This window comes from Acipenser ruthenus, chromosome 1 (genome assembly GCF_902713425.1).
Source record: "Acipenser ruthenus chromosome 1, fAciRut3.2 maternal haplotype, whole genome shotgun sequence".
Taxonomy (NCBI): Eukaryota; Metazoa; Chordata; class Actinopteri; order Acipenseriformes; family Acipenseridae; genus Acipenser; species Acipenser ruthenus.
Genome location: NC_081189.1, coordinates 66,421,887 through 66,441,096, shown reverse-complemented (window position 1 = coordinate 66,441,096; position 19,210 = coordinate 66,421,887). Strand labels below are relative to the sequence as shown.

At 39.6% G+C, this 19,210-nt stretch overlaps 1 protein-coding gene across 1 annotated transcript in view; it reads left to right on the top strand.

Moving 5' to 3' along the window:
• Nucleotides 1-19,210, top strand: part of LOC117420789 (polypeptide N-acetylgalactosaminyltransferase-like 6) — a 411,476-nt gene that overhangs the window by 328,394 nt on the left and 63,872 nt on the right. Inside the window, exon 6 of the mRNA XM_034034425.2 lies at nucleotides 18,672-18,857. Coding sequence (XP_033890316.1) covers nucleotides 18,672-18,857 — 186 coding nt within the window. The remainder of the gene's footprint in view (nucleotides 1-18,671; nucleotides 18,858-19,210) is intronic.

Sequence of the window (19,210 nt, the reverse complement as noted above, 5' to 3'; positions counted from 1 at the left end):
ATGCAAACAATTTTTATAGCACAAAACTCACAATTTACTGCATTTTACTACAGTACAGTATACTTTTGGACATTAGAAAAAATAAACTTTTATGTCATTAAAATAAAACAAGTAGGTTTCATTCAGTACGTACCATGAACTTGAATTTGTTGATTTAGTCGCTTTAGATGGCAGGCATGTCATGGTTCCATGCTTGCACGTCTTGCAGGGTGAACATGCCCCAGGAGGATGGGCGTTCTTTATGTGCACGGTGCTTGGGTGTTCAGAACTCCACTTTGGCCCTCGGGATGAGACCTTTTGCGACATCTGCGCGGCTTTTCAGCCCCGGGTGCTTTGCAATAGGCTGGCAAGGGCCACGGGGGCGGAGGGTCCGTCCCCTGTTGCCAAGCCGTCAGCGGCCCCCGGGGGCCCCGACCCCCCCGCTCCTCCAGTTGTCCCAGAGCCCCTTGCAGGGTATTCCCTGTGCACAAGCTCAGTTGCCAACCCCTCGTAGCCACTCACCATCTCCGCAAGCAAAGCGGGTTAAGCGCTCGAGACAGGCGAGGGACATAATGAACTTTAAGACACAGATGGCCCAGGTCCTGGAGTTATTGGTGCGGTAGCAGGCTCCTGCTCCATGAGTGCCCACCCCAGTACCAGCTCCTGTCTCCCCCAGGGGAGATCAGGGTGAGCTGGAATCGCCTGCATGGATGGCAGAGGACGTGCTCTCGATAGCGGCCTCCTGGGGTGAGGACTTTCCCCACCGAGATGGAGGAAGGAGAGGAGCCTGCGCTCTCTGCTGAAGCAAAGCCTAGCTAACATGGCAGGTATCCTGACAGTCTATATGGATGGCATACGACAAGAAGCCCTGTTCCCTGAGCTGATGGTTTCCAAGTTATAACTCCTTTCAGGCACGCTGTTCCACATCTCCGGCCTTCAAGGGCAAGCCCTAGGACGGAGCCTGGCAAGCCTGGTGGTGGCTTACAGACAGCTGTGGCTGTCAAAGGCGAGGGTCCCCAATGTGGATAAGGCGGCACTGTTAGATGCGCCAATATCCCCGGGGCATACCTTTGGGCCAGCAGTGGAGGAAATTCTGAAGCGCTCCCACCGGGAATGCGAGGCGTCTCGGCAAGTGGCCGCACTACTCCCTCCCCGTGCTTTGGCACTGGGAACGTCGAGCCATTGGCAATCTCCCCAGGCACTCACTATAACCCGGATGGTCCCGGTCCCCACGGCTCCGCTGGGTGACCTGAGGCACTGCCTGCAGTCCACCATGGCAGCAGGCAACCGGACCCTCCCACAAGGCAGGGGGAACGCAGGGCATGGCACATCCACGCAGCAGGGTTCCAAAAGGCAGTTCCAGGGCCGCCACCCTGGGCAGCCACCTCAGAGTGCTCTGTTGCAGAATGGGCACGTTGCAGAACACTAGGGCAGGCTCCACTAGGTCGTTATACACCTATAAGTGGAGATACTTTCAGGACTAGTGTCTGACTAGAGGTTATGACCCTGTATCTTGCCCTATGCTAGTTATCTTGCAGTTTCTGCAAGAACTGCTGGATACCGGTAGGTCACTTTCTACTTCGAAGTTGTATCTGGCGACCATTTCTGGGTGCCATGGCAGCAGGGTGTCACTACATACAAACCCTGCTTTCCTCCCTAAGGTGATCACAGCCTTCCACATGAACCAGTCTGTGGAAGTGGAGTCTTTCCATACATGTTCATTTTCTTCGGAAGAGGATAGGAGATTGAACTCCCTCTGCCCGGTGCGGGCATTGAGGTGGTACGTGGATAGGACAAGAGCTCTTTGTCATTCTGACCAGCTCTTTGTCTGTCACGGTATATGGACCCTAGGGCAGGCACTCTCGAAGCAGTGACTGCCGCACTGGATTGTAGACACAGTCTCGACTGCATATGACAATGCCAGCTTGCCCCCACCTGGGCCAGTAGCCGCACGCTCTATCAGGGGGCTAGCTACGTCTTGGGCCCTCTTCAGAGGGGCTTCGTTGTCCGATATTTGTACTGAGGCTAGCTGGGCTACGCCACATACTTTCTCCAGGTTCTACCGCCTTAATGTGGTAGATCCTTCCTTGCCTTCGTTAGGCACGAGGGTCCTTGAGGTTGTATGTTCGCACTGCTCACCATTGGGTTATGCGGTTCTTATGCATTCCTCATCTGCTGCCACTCCTTCTCCCTCAAGACTGCTCTGGTATACTTTCCCAAAAGTAATGTTGGTGTTGGTCTTCGAATTGAAAGGGAACGTTAGGTTACTTACTGAAACCCAGGTTCCCTGAAAGAAAAGACAACCACCAACCAGCTAAGTTGGGCTGTTAGCTAAAGAAGAAAGCTACAGATGAATTCCCATGGAAAACTTTTGTAATATTCTCTTAAAAAAACACAAATTAGTTTCCTTAATGGCTTCCTACACCACCGCCAATCCATAATAATAATAATAACTTTGATATACATTCTTCATTAAGCATAACCGTGGCTCAGTGGGCTAAGCTGTAGCACCAGACATTACACTGAACTGCAAATAACTACTTTATAGAAGTCAAACTGAATGCATTTATTCCATGGGAGTCTTCCTATAACCCTCAGTGAGAAAATACAAAAGAAAGACAAGATGACTAAATGCCATGTGTCTACAGTCGCTCACACTCAGCACATTAGGGACAACAACTACCTGTACAGATTGTAATTGACAGTCTCAGTCTGTGATAACTTTGAAAATAAAAGCTGTAAGTGTTGCCTAGATAGTTGTGTACATTTGATGTGGTATTTCTACAAAATGTCTAAATAACATTACTAAGTAGAAGGTAATAACTGCTCAATTCCCCCATGGGCAATTTCCTGTTCATTTAAAAAGTACAGACTTGTGTTCAGTCTCAGCCCATACTAAATCCTTTGAATCTCATCCAATTCATACCTTCAGAAAATTTATTTTTTGATAATTAGGGCTTTTCAGGCATACAATACAGTTAATTTGGGCTTAGTTCTCTTCGTCTGTTTTTTGTTTATTTTCATGTATTTTCTCTTGTGATTTTTGAAACGTTGATGCTGCTCTTGTTTAATCCACAATTGGTAAAAATGCCAATACAGAGACCAAAAAAAATAATGTTGCCCATCAATAACTATTGTGTCAACACCTGCAGTGGAAGGTGTTGACACAATTTGCAGTCTGGAACTGTCTAAAAAAGACCCTTGTCGTATTGTTATTATTATTATTAGTTTATTTAGCAGGCGCCTTTATCCAAGGCGACTTACAGAGACTAGGGTGTGTGAATTATGCATCAGCTACAGAGTCACTTACAATTACATCTCACCCGAAAGACGGAGCACAAGGAGGTTAAGTGACTTGCTCAGGGTCACACAATGAGTCAGTGGCTGAGGTGGGATTTGAACTGGGGAACTCCTGGTTACAAGCCCTTTGCTTTAACCACTGGACCACACAGCCTCATATATAAACAGCATTGTGTATTACATCGCACCTTGATCTTTTAATTATTTATTGTCAAATAGATGTAGTAGCTTGTCCCTATTTGAATACAATAAAAAGAAGCGAGTAGACACCAATAAAGGGGTTTCCTGGAAAAACGAAAGAATCCCTGTGACAGTGTAAGTGGTCCCCAGTCTCAGGTTTTAGGAGGCACATGTGCTTGACTATCTCTGGTTATCGTGTGATTCCTGCCTTCTGACTGCTCAAGCATGGCAAACCTTTCACAATAGGCAGTTCATTTTCTAGAGATAAACTATGCTTCCTTCATATTACCAAACAAATACATTTTAAAAAAACGGAAATGTTTGCGTTAAATTAAAATTGTGGAATATCACGGTCTTGCAGGACTGGTGTTTTGCTCATGTTTATTGTTTTTGCCTGGACAGCTTGTATAAGCGATAACTGCAGTCCAAGTGAATAAACACCAAGACCTTCACAACAAGTTAATTATAACTCACTTGATGTATCCAGGAGTGCCAGGTTTGTAAAATCTTTGGTGTTGCCCAAGGGTCAGGGGGCAGATTCCCCTATACAGTCGCCACTGCTTAGAACGGACACATTTGTGTTAACGTGATTCACACGCAGTAAGCGATGGACGGTATAAACCCACACAATAACCTGACATTTAAAATGTCCCCCAATCACCAGTACAATAATCAAAACAAACAAGTGTGTTTGCAGTTAAAATCTTTATTAAGACACTCATTACACTAATAAAAAAGATGTATTAAAACCTATGAATGTAATAAAAAGTAAGTGCAAAAAAGTAATGCAAGTGCAGAAATGTACAGAACAGGTAGGCTACATTACTGTTTCCAGCGAAGACCTCTGTGATACGCATCTGGGTGATCTTTTTTTTTGCAAGTATAGACAGCAAACCTTGTCAGCGTTTTCTAAAAAAATCCCAATTCGGCTCTATCTGGATGCTGCTCCATATTAGCAGTGTTACAAGCACAACACGCACACTTAAGTCATCGGTGTCTGTTTCAGGCAGAGCGTCCTGGTCGCTGAGGTGACACCACTGAGAATTCTTCCTCTGACATCCCCTCTGGTGTTGTCAGAGTTTCAGTTGTATTTTCATCAGCACTCTCCCCCTCAACTACAGAAACCCCAGTTTTTTTGAAGCAACGTTGCATTGTTTGCTGACTGACAGAGTTGCAAGCATGCTTTAGCACGCGCACAGCATCTAACAGAGACATTTCATTCACATTGAACTTTCGTGCTGATGCGCATCACTTTTCTCTTTCCAGCCATACTTAAGAGCAATTACTACAGTATAAGCAGTGCGTTTGTTATTTAAATCTTTGTGAATGGCACATAACGAGATCCAAACAGCAAAGTTTGCCCGAAATAGATGGCGTGATTAGCACAGTATAAACGATGCCTATGTTATTGAAATCAATGGGAATGGCAAACGCTATTTGTCCGATATAAACGGCTGCCCCATTTGAGCCTATACATTCCATAGAGTTGAAATATCTCTTTATGAAGACAGACTTTCTATTAGCCATCACCTCCACTAAGCGGGTTAGTGAGCTACAGGCTCTGTCAATGCACAGTTCCTGAATGCGTATTTGGGACAATGGAAACGGTATCATTGAGCATGAACCCTGCTTTCCTCCCTAAGGTGATTGCACTTGAATCAATCAGTGGAACTAGAGGCTTTCCATCCCCCTCCTTTTGCGGAGGAGACAGACCGGAGATTGAATTCCCTCTGCCCTGTTAGGGCATTGAGAGATTATGTTGATAGGACGAGAGCGCTGCGTCAGTCTGACCAGCTCTTCATCTGTCATGGTGAAAGGACCCGAGGTCAAGCCCTCTCTAAGCAGTGACTGTCCCATTTGATTGTGGACACACTCTCGACTGCGTATACTAATACCGGTCTATCCCCACCTGGGTGAGTAGCCGCGCACTATACAGAAGTGTGGCTACGTCATGGGCCCTCTTCAGAGGAGCTTCATTGACTGACATTTGGACTGCAGCTAGTACTGCCGACTTAATGTGGTAGATCCCTGTATACTTTTATTAGGCACAAGGGTCCTTGAGGTTGCACGCTCACAGCACCAACACTAGTTGGCGGTAGCGAGACGTCCCTCGTATGCTATCAGCAGCTTTGATTTAAAATGTTCAGTGAATACCTGACCTGTGCAGGCATATCCCAAAGGTATTGGTTGGTGGTCGTCTTCTCTTTCACGGAAATTATCTTAAAATTTTGTGAAAACAAGCCAGACACATGTCACCTGGTTTGTTACGTTAAGAAAAGTTACAGATGTGTAAAATATTGTAAGTATTAATTTATTCCAGAAAATGTATTGTATTATCTGTCAGCATTTGCTGTTTTTTTATATACCATGTTAAAGTACTTTTTTTTCAGTGACAAATACTGTATGTATGTTTCTGTTGAATCATAATCATGTCTATTGACTATAATGAGTAGGTTTATCTGAGGATAGAAAACTATTATGAAGAATTGAAAGTGTTTCCTTTCATTGATTATTGTATTACAGCTCATGGGTGTTACTGTTGAAAAACTTCGAGAAACTTCTTAAGGTCATATGTATTAAAGAATAATAAGGAAGTCTTGAAGCATTTTTTTAAATTAATTTGACCTTTTTATGCACTTTCCTTTAAAAGGACATGGTCCTTTAAAAAATCATGTTTGTACTTCCTCTGAGAGTTTAATTTTAATGAAATAGGAATACAAATTTGAAATTCCTTCAGTCTCAGGTCTCGGGTGAATACAAAAAAGACATATTTGCCTAAAGAATACTATCCATCATAAGAAAGACAACCCAAACGAAATGTCAAAGAAATATAAAGCACCATAAAACATAAGGCTTCCAAAATATCAGCTGACTCAGGGTATTTATCATGTTTTTTTTATGCTGACATCCCAGGCTACAACAGCTCCAGTTGAATTTCCTCATAACTGTGATATGATGTATCCAAAGGGGACAATGTGCTTTCTGTAACATGTTACAATGCTATCTCTGTTTATAATGTAATGAAAAAAGTCACACGGATCACCAAAAAAATATATATAAAAAATGTTGCAGACAGTGGACATTTCCCATTCTATTGTTAAAATAACATACTGTCCATACTTTCAGGAAAGTTAAAGTTCCCACAAGTTTGCTGAAAAAATACAACCCATATACTGTATTAAGGGTACAATTTTTAATTTAATCAAACTTTTTGTAATAATGTTTTTTAGAGGTAGATCAAATGTATATAAAACAGTTATACTTTACCAGGTCAGTTAAGCAGTGAATGTTTTTTAGAGGTAGATAGAAAATCTTGAAGCAGGTACCTGCACTGAAAGACAAAAATGGATAGCAAGGTAAACGTTTGTAATATTTTCAAGCTCAAATCTGCTGTTACAAAGGATTTACTGGTTTTACAACCTCCTCTGCTGTGGAAACTACTGAATGAAAAGATTATTGTTAACAAAAAAAGCTGCAGAAATTTCAAAGCTGAAAGAGGACAATTTCAGCAAAATTATCTATAGAGCTTTTGTTTTTTAAATATATATATAGATCCGAGGACAGGTTTTTGCCTAACTACACCATGTAACAAATTTTTTTTTTTTTTGGTTCCTGGGTAGTAAGTGTTATTTCCTAATTGCTTATGCCTCAAAAGTATAGAAAATGGCTATTATTCCCCACAAACTTTGCTTTTGTGACCAGGACAGTGATATTTTGAAATTTACCTATTTTCCAGAACATTCCAGATAGATTCAGTGCTGAGTAAACTTGGAGTAACTTCTAGAACTTTCTAGAACTTTCCAGTAATATAAATAGTAGTATAAATACAGGGGCCTTAAGCCCACCAGTTCAGTTTAGTTCCAGCTGCCTAAGTGGATACATATCTGCATTTTTCTGAGATGGCATCAAGAGGCTGTAAGCATCCGGCAGATGCATTTTGAGACTTCAAAATGGTGGCATTCCTGATGGGTCTCCAAGGCGGTTTTACCAAGTTTCCCTGCTATCTTGGGACAGCAGGGACACCAAGGCGCACTATCACAGGCGGGACTGGCCACAGCGGACCGAGTTTTCTGTGGGGAGGAACAACGTCAAGTGGGAGCCACTGGTGGACCCCCGGAAGGTGCTGATGCCACCACTGCACATCAAATTGGGCCTTATGAAACAATTTGTCAGGGCTCTAGATAAGGAGTCGGCAGCCTTCAAGTACCTTCAAGACTTCTTCCCTAAGCTGTCTGAGGCAAAGGTCAAAGCCAATGTCTTCGTCGGACCACAGATAAAGAAGATCCTGGAGTGCAATGAATTCCCCAAGAAGCCCACTAGTAAGGAGAAAGCGGCTTGGAACAGCTTTGTCGCAGTGGTTCGGGGCTTCCTGGCCAATAACAAGGCCGAAAACTATGTGGAGCTGGTTGAGGCTCTGGTGAAGAACTACGGCACAATGGGCTGTAGGATGTCCCTCAAAGTCCATATCCTTGATGCTCATCTTGATAAATTCAAGGAGAACATGGGAGCGTACTCGGAGGAGCAAGGTGAGCGCTTCCACTAGGATATACTGGACTTTGAACGCCGCTACCAAGGACAGTATAACGAGAACATGATGGGAGACTACATTTGGGGGCTGATTCGTGAAAGTGATATACAGTATAATGTTAAATCTCGAAAAACTACTCACTTCTAAATCTTTTGTAGTCATTTTTGTATTACTTTAGTATAAATACATGTTAATTTGGATTCATATGTTGTTTTTTTCTGACTTTATGTGAACGAAAAGACACAAATTCGCCCGTTTTCTCATTGGAAATAGGTAAATTTCAAAATATCACTGTCCTGGTCACAAAAGCAAAGTTTGTGGGGAATAATAGCCATTTTCTATACTTTTGAGGCATAAGCAATTAGGAAATAACACTTACTACCCAGGAACAAAATGTGCAGTAGGAAAACGTAGTGGTTCTCAAAGTGTCAGTGCGTTAATTCTCACATTCTGTTACGTGACATGACAGGAGAGGCAAGGCAAAGCAGAGACAAGCCTAACAAAAAAAGAAAGTGTATACAATGGTCATGTTGGTACCACTGATACGTTGGAAGGCAAGCGTTTATTGTTTACAGAGGGATGTCTTGAATACTTTTTTTGTTATTGTTCTTATAAGATTCATGGTGTGTGCTGGATTCTGCTGGCTGTCATTTACATTTTCAAGGTGTAGAAGTCTCTGCTGAAACTTTAGAGATGGGTAATGTAAAAAAAAATAGAAATAGTAAACCCTAAAAACCTCTTGTTAAATCTCTCATCTGACCCTGAAAACGTTAGAGCTTTTTCTATGTACCATCTACTACGGATACTTGATAACTGACAACATTTGGCTTCAATGCATATTTGTACATATTATTGTATATTTTGTTTGTTTGCATTTACAAAAGCAAATAACGTCGTAAAATGTATATAAAACAGCTATAATTTACCAGGTCAGTTAAGCAGTGAATGGCAGTCGTGTACTAATCGTCAGTGCAGCTGGTGCAACTGCACAGTAGCCTACGCACTCAAAGAGCCCTGGAGGGATCCCATTTGGAAAAAAAAAAAATTAACAGTGAAAGTATTTTTTGTTGCTGTTTGAATCATTGCAGCTTCTGGTGCCAGTAATAAAGTGTTATACTCCTTTGTTTCAAAACTTTCTTATAACATGTTGTCTTATACTTACATTCATACTAACATTCTTATAAATATTGTTAAATACTGGTGAATGGTAATTGCAATCCTTCTAAATTATATTCCAACAAGAGAAGCTGACCAATAATTTCTGAGGCTGTTTTCATACTGATGCCGGTAACCTAGATTATAAACTAGCATTAGATGATATGTGGACTAAACGGCTTCTGTGTCAGTTTACGCAGTGCCACAGTCCTTCCCGTCCGCGGCGAGCACAATAGAATTCTATGCTGAACCCGACCTTGTGTCAGCAGATAGCTGGAGATATTTTAATGTTGTTTTAAATATGTTTCTGAAATCGGAGGGTAGTGGTGAGATGTATCTGTTGTGTCTAGTTTAAACGTTGCATACTCGCTAGTCAGTTTTATATGGCGATATTTAGTTTAATAAGTAGATTCCGCTGCTATATTACATGCTGAGTGAGACTTGCGTGGTGATTTCTCAGATGACTTTTGAATAGTGTTACTGCTTCTGCTTGCCTCTGAGTTTTCTTTGTTCTGTTCCCTGACTAAATAAATAGCACAGTATATTTGCCAATTTTTCTATAATTTTTAGTGACAGAGATGAAAAAAAACAGATTGTTGAGTGATTTAAATGCTGTTTCAGTTGTATGTTGACATTTTTACTTACAGAAACACTGTTTAGATAATTGTTACTATTAAGGCATAGTAATATTAATAGATCAGGTAAGTAAGTTGGTCTATGATGTCATAGCCGTGCGTTAAGACAAGTATTACCGCACGATCATGTGATCTTGTTCAGCCAATCACAGCACTTAATTTATCCAAGCCATTTTATATTATTATTATTATTATTAAAGAGCTTTCCGTAGGTCTAGGGTTGAGGCTCAGCTCGCTATGGTAATCCTATTGGTTCCTCAAACTATATAGTCCAGGCTCAACTTCCAATACTTGTTCTGCAAGTTTTTCTTCTGAGTAGGTCGAAAGTAGCTACTGAACCATAAACATGGATAATCTACACGATTATTCTTATGTCTACAACCAACCTCGATCTCCAAATCGTGTCCAGATCACGCCTGCATCTCCCTTTGCTCCAGCTTCTCAGCTTGAGCAGTCTGTTTCGATCGACCCCTTTTCTGATTTTGAAGCCATCCGGTTTCTCTCTCCTCCACGCTACTCTTGTAGCTCAAAGCCCCTTGGAAACAGACTCCTGTCAACCGGATCACATCACTCTGCTTCCCCTTCCACTTCTGTTCGATGCAGCGCAGGAGCTTGCTTACTGGCAGTAGGTTTAGGCTTTCACATCTCCTCTTTAACAGCAACTCATGCAAGGTGAAGCTCTCGAACCGGATCAAAGAATATTCCAAAGGAAATGTATTTTAAAGATTGCACCATCTTAAACTTTTAAATCGTCTGCATCATCTTAAAGTATCAATGCCGGCCGATCTCGACAAAGATTCTCTGTTCAAATTAATGTGCAAATCTACTGGAACAATTAATGTATTCCCAAGCCGCTATCTTGGATCTAGGCCATAGGTCAAAACACAGTCTCTGTCACTCAGGATAGTACCCAGGCTCAAGCAGCAACTTCTGCAGCGCCATGGCTCACCCTGGCGGATCCTGCTCACACTACACTGCTGAAACACATTACAGATCTCCTCCTCCACTCCATCATTCTAATGCTGCGTAAATATTCAGGGAAAGTCATCCATTGACACTCCCGACTTCACGCTTGCTGCTGCTAAAAGTAATTCCTCTTCTGTTTTTACTCCTACAAGGATATACTCCCTTCCACCTAATCTGAAGAAACACATTGTAGAAGGTAAGGTTGTTAATTTCTCTCCTATCCAACATTGTTGACCTCCATGTTCGATACAGTGGCACATACTTTTTGAATATCACAGGGCTTTTTCTGCCATAGCAGCAGCTATTACATGTCAAGACAACATTGTTGTTAACTGGGCTCAAATTGACCATGACCTTTTTAATCAAGTCTTTTCAGGTCTTTGGGCCAACTCTTGTGCTGTCTGCAGTTCAGTTAACCATTCCGCTACCTTATGCCCATTAGCAGCCTCCTCCTGTAGACAACCAAAGACAAGTATATTCAGTCATCTAGACCCTCTGCCCCAGAAAACAGAACATGCTTCATCTCCTTCTGTATTCTTCTCTCCAACCACCTTGCATGATGCAGGACGGGAAGCAATTACGCAATAGTTTCAATTTTGGAGTGTGCTCAGACAGTCGTCGTGGCTTCCTCCACATGTGCAATTTTTTCAAAGATGCGCATTCCAGAAGCATTTGTCCCTGACAAGCAAAAATTACTTCCCACACCAATCAATGACTTCCACTGCCATCAACCCCCATCAATATCCCAGCCTTGGCCGATGCCCTCCAATTTCACCCTGATCATTGCTTTTCATCCTTTCTTCTTTCTGCCCTATCAGTTGGTTTCCTAACAGGGGTCCAAAGTATTCCCTCTTCCAGTTATACTTGTTCAAATCGGAAGTCTGCTCTCGATTAACCTGAAATTGTAACTGCCCTATTGAAAGAAAAAAAAAACTGGTAAAGGTTTTATGATTGGTTCCTTCAACACCCGTCCTTTTACTTTCTATCGCATCAGCCCCAACCAGAAAATATTCAGAACAAGGCTTACAATTGATTTATCACCACCTCATAAACCGGACTTCCCAAGCATCAACAATTTAAATTCCACCTGAAAATGTTTCCCTTGGTGACCGATGTCGGAGGTCGCACCTCAAACAAGGGCAGCTCCTTTTGGTCCAGAAGATGAGGTCCTGGGCTAAACAGTCAATCACCCCACACTACATTTTACGTAATACAATGCTGAGCTTCAATCTCTGAATTAACAAAAAACACACGGAAGCAAGTCTGAAGCAATCCAGGCGATTTAAAAAGAAAGAATAACAAATCGGACACAGCTACTGGTGGAAAGATCTGCAACACTGGATCCAGAATTATCAAAACATTTAAAAAACAGTATTTCAGTAAAAGCAATAAGGACTACTCCGAATAACTGCAGTCCTAAAAAGGTAAGGGAATGGCACAAAAAAGAAAAGTGCTCACAGAGCAAAAAAAACCTTAAGAAGAATAAATAAGACAATGACTTCAGAGCAATTGGTACTTGACAACCATGACTGAAACAAAAGTGGCAAAATTCAAGACTTGATCTGTAGGTTATGAGCCTACACTGAAGTTAAGTTTATGAAGCATGCTCCCTAAATGCTCAACAGCCATGAGAAGTATATAAAGATATTTCATTTGTATGGTTAATTTAATAGGGAATGGTTGCAGAAGAAAAGCTAGATGGAGCTCAGAAGAGCAAGTACGACTGGTATTACTTTGCCATGTGAAGGGGGATATTTCTTTGGTTAATGAAGCTGGCGATATGCCATTTCATTTAGGTCTAATTTAAAATTGAGCTGAATAATTGCAGAAGAAATAGGCTTATAAAAACCATGTGGAAGAAAAATTGCTTTGTCTAGTAAAAACTGATCAGGAGGTACGTGAGGACACAGCAGGGACATTTTTTTTTCTGCCGGTACATACTGCTGGATTATCTCCAAAGCAGCATATTTCCACTATATCTCTAGCCATTAATCATTTTTTAGCAGTTAACATGAAATACTGGGGCATGAAGGCCTGATGGCAGTGATGCATCTCGTGTGTTTCAGATATAATAAAATAGTTTGCACGGTCACAGTTTTCATTGTTAGATTAACTTCAAAAAAATATAATCTCGTAGCATTAAACATCAGAAAGAGTGATTTCAGTGTGAATTTATTTAAAGATGTTTTTTTTTTGTCAGGGGATATCAAATCAGAGAACGATCTTATTCCTGAGATCCAGTCTGCAACTGAGTAATTAATTAGACCACCTTGATCAACTGGAATAATGGTATAAAATTGGACTGGCATAAAAAATATATTTTGGGCATGTTACCAGTGTAGTGCTTTTAGCAAACCTATCATGATCGCATACTCCTAACCTCTCACCTTACCAGTCCAATTTTTTTTTCTGATAGGACTGAGAAACAAATGTATTTATTCATTTTCCTTATTAACTTAGTATTGTATACTAATATCAAACATGCCAGATAATGGCCATGTTTACAAAAAAAAAATAGAGGTAGCATGATTGTAGCGGTACTATTCCCACAACTCTGTCCTTTTATATTATGACAGGACATATGGAAGTTATTTCTGTCTCAGTATGAGGATAATTATTCAATTTGTCTCTTGGATTTTGATGCATTTTGACCCATGGAACAATGTTAATCCAAACTGGTACTGGCCTACCCCCTCCAGACGTTCCATGCTCGGAGCATGCGTTTAAAAAATCTAGTAAATCATAGTACAGCGACGGTATAATTGCATCAAACTTCTAGAAAAAGAACGTTCCATTCTGGGTGCCAAAAGTCTTTGTAAACATAGCCCATGATGGCTGAGGAATTGCATGAGTAACAAATACTGAGAGTTGAGACTAATTGTATTGTATTTAGTCCATTTATGTTATTAAACCTTACTGAGGCTCATTAAAACAAATGTAATCAGCTATGAAAATCAGGGCTGTTTTTATTTTCACTGGGCTGAGTGTTGCATCAGAGGATAAAATAATGTCTTTGGACAGTATTATGAGTGGCAGTTTTGAAAAACTATCATTGCATCACAGCTCTGTACGATTCTTAACATTTTTAACTGTTGAAATGTGCTTCTCTGACAGGCGTAATTGCAGTGTAGTCCTATTGAAATGCAATTAGCTCTCTTGAAAGACCAAGTCAGGCAAACGAGTATAGCCTTTTGTTTCAGGCAATTTACATCTTAAAACATTCCTAGGAAAATGTCATCTCTTATTGCTGACAGCTTTGGACAGCCACCAAGTAAAAATCACCTACTTAGAGCAGAAAGTTAACAAACCAAAATATAGACAATGCCACAAGCCTCACCCTTTTCTTTCGAAAGACTACTGTAAGTTTAATCCTCTGATGTCGATGTGATTTCTACAAAATGGGCTAAATCCATTTAAATATGTGATACTAACCACAAAAATGGTCAAGGTACAAAAAAAAAATGAAATAATCTTACATTCAGCACTTCCATGGTCATTTCACCTGGGGAGTGAAATTATCCCCCAACTGCTGCTTCCCCTAATGACTGACATGCTTTGAAGCCACAAAAGCCCGTTTCACACTGACACTCCTACCCGGGTCCGGACCCAGGTTCTGGCTACCTGGGCCACAATCCCGCGTAGTGTGAAACCACATACCTGGGTCATACACGGGTTAACCCAGGTCCCAGCAGCCCACCTCAGGATGTGGGTCGACACGCTTTGACCCGAGTTGAGCGAGACAAAATGCTTGACGGCCATTCATGATCCGATGCAATAACAAACAAACAAATATTATGTGATTAAGAGGTAACAAAATAATAATATCTATAAAGAGATAAGTATTGGCTCGATTTATTAATTTCAACATTGCCCCCCTGGGTAACATTCACTAGTTGTTTAATTTTTAATACTGTTTTTGTTAGTTACAACCACATTAATTTCAATATGTTTTGTTAGATAGGATTTCTGTAATATTGTTGGATACCCCCAACCCCACACCATATTTAATGCAGCTGGTTAGAATTATGTACAAATTCCACTGCAACCTGATGCACAATTAACAGGTTTCATAATCTTTCAATGCTCAGACAACAGTATCTACTGTTCTCACTACAACTGAGCTTTGTTGAATGGCGACGATAAGGCAGTCTTTACTAAACTGTGGCTCTTCTTCACTACGCGTTCATTTTTTGCTGGCTAATGATAAAAAAATGTCATTGAACATAATCATATTTTATTTAATTAAACTGATCAGTGCAGTCACAAATGTTATTGTCTATATTGTACTATTTTCCTAGACCTCTGGGCCGTACTGCTGGTGACCCCTGAAAGATTGGTCATAGCTTTGATTCCAATCAAGTCTGATTTATTTATTCATTAGACATGCTGACCTTAAAATACCTGTTTCACACTTGCTTTTAGGCTGAATCATTCATGTTTGTGCCAAATTAGATTTGCCTTACAAATATTTTATACAAGGATCTCATTGATTTGTAATCAGCATCAGCCTTTTCTTTCCTATTGAGTGCTATACTAAACATCTCTTAAACATCTCTTGGTTTTGTGGCATGCTTTTTGCCTAGGGAACTCTTTTGCTGTGAACAACAATCATGGTGTGCTGGTTTAAAAAGCGAGTTCACGGCTATTACTGTATTGCACAATTCCCAGCACTGGCTCTAATCACAAAGCTTAACCTAGGAATAACGTAGTCTCATATTGATATAACTGTTCTAGGCAACATAATATATTCATGGAAAAAATGTATTTTCTGTAGTTTTGTTTTACATTACACACTGCATGACCACTGCCCTCCGTAGGGGTTAAATACAGTGTCAATGGGGAGATTCTTTCTGTAGGTTACATGTACATTTCTAAAATGAATCAATGCCCTGTTGCAAACCTGTATATAATTAGACAAAAATGTTACCCTTGGTTTGCTGGGGAAAGCCTTAGATGAATTTATGAATAATGGGACCCCATAGTTTGTCCCAGCAAGGACACTGGGCCAAATAAAATTTAACCCAACCTCTTTGTCTTCACCATATTCTGCCATTTTAAGCATTTCTTCCTACAGAAAAGCAACCCCCTGGAAAAGCAATTACCTATAGCAGTAATAAACATAAACTGTATTCATAAATTGAATTTGTTTCCACAATGTGACAAAAAGATGGATTTTTGAATCACAATGAACTGTGTCAGTAGAATTAGATTGTTTCCCTGTTGTAAACTGAATTTACTGTTTTTGTCTATAATGAATGTTGAATGCTCGTTTGATTTAAAATTACATTGTTTCCAACCATGGAGGCTAGTGTAGATATGCACTCACAAAGGCTGACTTATTTAGGTATTAGTTTCTTCACACCTGACATTTGCAAGCCTACAGAGTACAAGTATACTTACACAATGGTATTGCTTTTTAAAAAAAGTGGACTGTTATGCGTCATGTCTGTCCATCAGTCTGTCTGTCAGTCTGTCTGTCTGACACTCTACGTGGCATACACGATAACTGCCCTGATTTTGCCCCAGTATTTACCAAACATTTATCATACACTCCTAGACGTTTCGAATTGCATTTGGCTATAGTTTGATAAACAGATATTTTTTACCTTTTGAGGTACTGTGTGATTATATAAGATATGTACTTTCATAGAATAATAATACTATATAATGAAACAAATGTTAAAAATTCAGCTCAAGGTTTAGCTATTTTGTGAATGTCACCTACTTCTTTTTTTAAGGGTATTGCTTTGCAGTCAGGCATCAATTTATTTTGGTTTTTAAAATAGTAAAAGTAATAAAATGGACCCTAAACAATGATAAAGGAAAGCTGAAAAATACAGGATTCGTTTATGGGCTATCAATGTTGGAGACATAATGCTGCATTTTATCATTGGTTGTCTCACTGGTGACAGGGATATAAAACTCCTGCTTTTCAATTTCAGTTTTTATTTGTCACTCTGGATCTGGCAGGTGTCTGGCATGTTTTACAGATATGATTTATTACCTCATGTAATCAGCCATATAAAAGTAACAATGCTACATTTTTTTTCTTCTTTAAAAAAATTCAAATCAATCCATTTCCACAAGTTTAAATGTCAGGGGGTTCTTTATTTGGCACACAGGGTGAAAGTTTTTTCTTTCTTGTTTGAAACTGAAATTCATAGGACAAAAAGATATTTTGTATAATAATGCATACTGTATATGATTGTTAATGGTGTCAAATATTAATAAAGCTAGCAATTATTACAGTAATTGATATACATTAAATATATTATTTAGAAATGTAAGTGTACATTTTAATGTAAGCAAGAGTGAGATATATTATGTAATTGTTTGTGGTTGGATAATTCATTGTTAACATACATAAACTTTATCTGACCCACCTTATCACATTAAACATCCTTTATAAAAGTTTACCATAGTAAAATTATAGCAAAATGTAATAAACAACTATTGGTAAAGCATATGTAAGCATTGTAAAACCAAAAGAGGTAAAGTAAAATATATTTTAAAACATGGCAAATTATGGGAAATGCATAGTATAATTATTATTATTTATTTCTTAGCAGATGCCCTTATCCAGGGCAGCTTACAGTTGTTACAAGATATCACATTATACAGATACACATTATTTTTTTTACATACAATTACCCATTTATACAGTTGGGTTTTTACTGGAGAAATCTAGGTAAAGTACCTTTCTGAAGGGTACAGCAGCAGTGTCCCCCCACCTGGTATTGAACCCACGAACTACTCCACGCTACTGCCCTACTTCTATTGTTTGTATATAACCATGTAAAAAGGGAAACCACACTGGGAAACCACAAATTTACTGTGGTAAACTTGTAAGAGATATATATTCAAAAACATGCCTTGGCAGGATAGGCTGGATTTATGCTATGAGGTATGACCTTAAATGAATACGTTCCTTGCTTTGTTTGTACTGAACATATTTATAAGTGCCAGGACAGTATGTTTTTGTACAGTATTTACCAACTTGTAAAATCTTTCTAGCAGGCATAATGAAGATTTTTTTAAGCAGTCTTTTTTTATACTCTCATGCCAATTCAATTCTGGGTGAAATGTGACCTTTATCAAGGGGATGAATCCTAATGTGACGTTACAAGAACTGCAAGGTGAAAGAGCATACATGAAAAACATGAGATGAAATGGTTCTTTATATTACTTAACTGTTTTCACATTATTGTCATGGAATTTCCATTGCAGAAGAGCACATTTTTCTTGCATGTCAGGCAATCTTTTATTATTATTTGTTTATTTAGCAGATGCCTTTATCCAAGGCGACTTACAGAGACTAGGGTGTGTGAACTATGCATCAGCTGCAGAGTCACTTACAAATACGTCTCACCCGAGGGGGAACACAAGGAGGTTAAGTGACTTGCTCAGGGTCACACAATGAGTCAGTGGCTGAGGTGGGATTTGAACCGGGGAACTCCTGGTTATAATCCCTTTTCTTTAACCACTGTAATACACAGCAATCTTTCCTGAATATTGAGTAAATACAGTATATGCTTTATGCATAATATTTAACCTTATCACCATTTATTTTTTATAAATGCTGAAAAAAACTAAGTTATGTAAAGCTGCTGTTATCAGTACTCACATCATCTAATTACATTTAAATGTATGCATGTGTTTAATAAATACCAATCTGAAATTGTGTCCTTGCTAAGTTTGTGTCAGCATGACCTTATGTATTTATCTTTCCATTTTTTTAGTATGTCAAAGTTAAGCTCATCTGGAAAATTGGCTCAATCTGCTATTCAATTTAAGTATTATTTCAATCCCTGTTTTTGATATTAATATTCATACATTCTGTCCTATACATAGTGGCACCTCCTACTCAAGACAAGCAAATATGTAGAAAAACTACAATAAAACAGCATATATGCTCTTTTCATTTTCAGAACATCTAAAAGATAAGTTAGAAGACTATATGGCAAGATTCCCTAAGGTGAAGATTGTACGAACGAAGAAGAGAGAGGGACTGATTCGAACTCGACTACTGGGCGCTACTGTAGCAAAAGGAGAAGTCTTAACCTTCCTGGATTCCCATTGTGAGGCTAATGTGAACTGGCTGCCACCTCTGCTTGGTAAGTCTGACTGTCAGGTGGGATAAAGGAAAGCTTACTTCTCAACCTACACTGCTGACAGAGACTGTTTAAAGATTAAGCACCCTTTATTGTCTCTTTTTTGTTTGAGAATTTCTTCTCCTGATTAGACATACAAAAAAAAAATAGTCTTTAGAGTCCACACTTAGTGGTGTCGCTGGACATACATTGAGATATTTGGTATTTAGTACTGAATTATGAATTACACTGCAGTTGTATATTTCTGTGGGGTGTAGTAAGTGACTTGGTAAACAGAGGAAGAGACCTTTAAGTTTCCAGTCCAAAACACTGTTGATATTATTATTATTATTATTATTATTATTTATTTCTTAGCA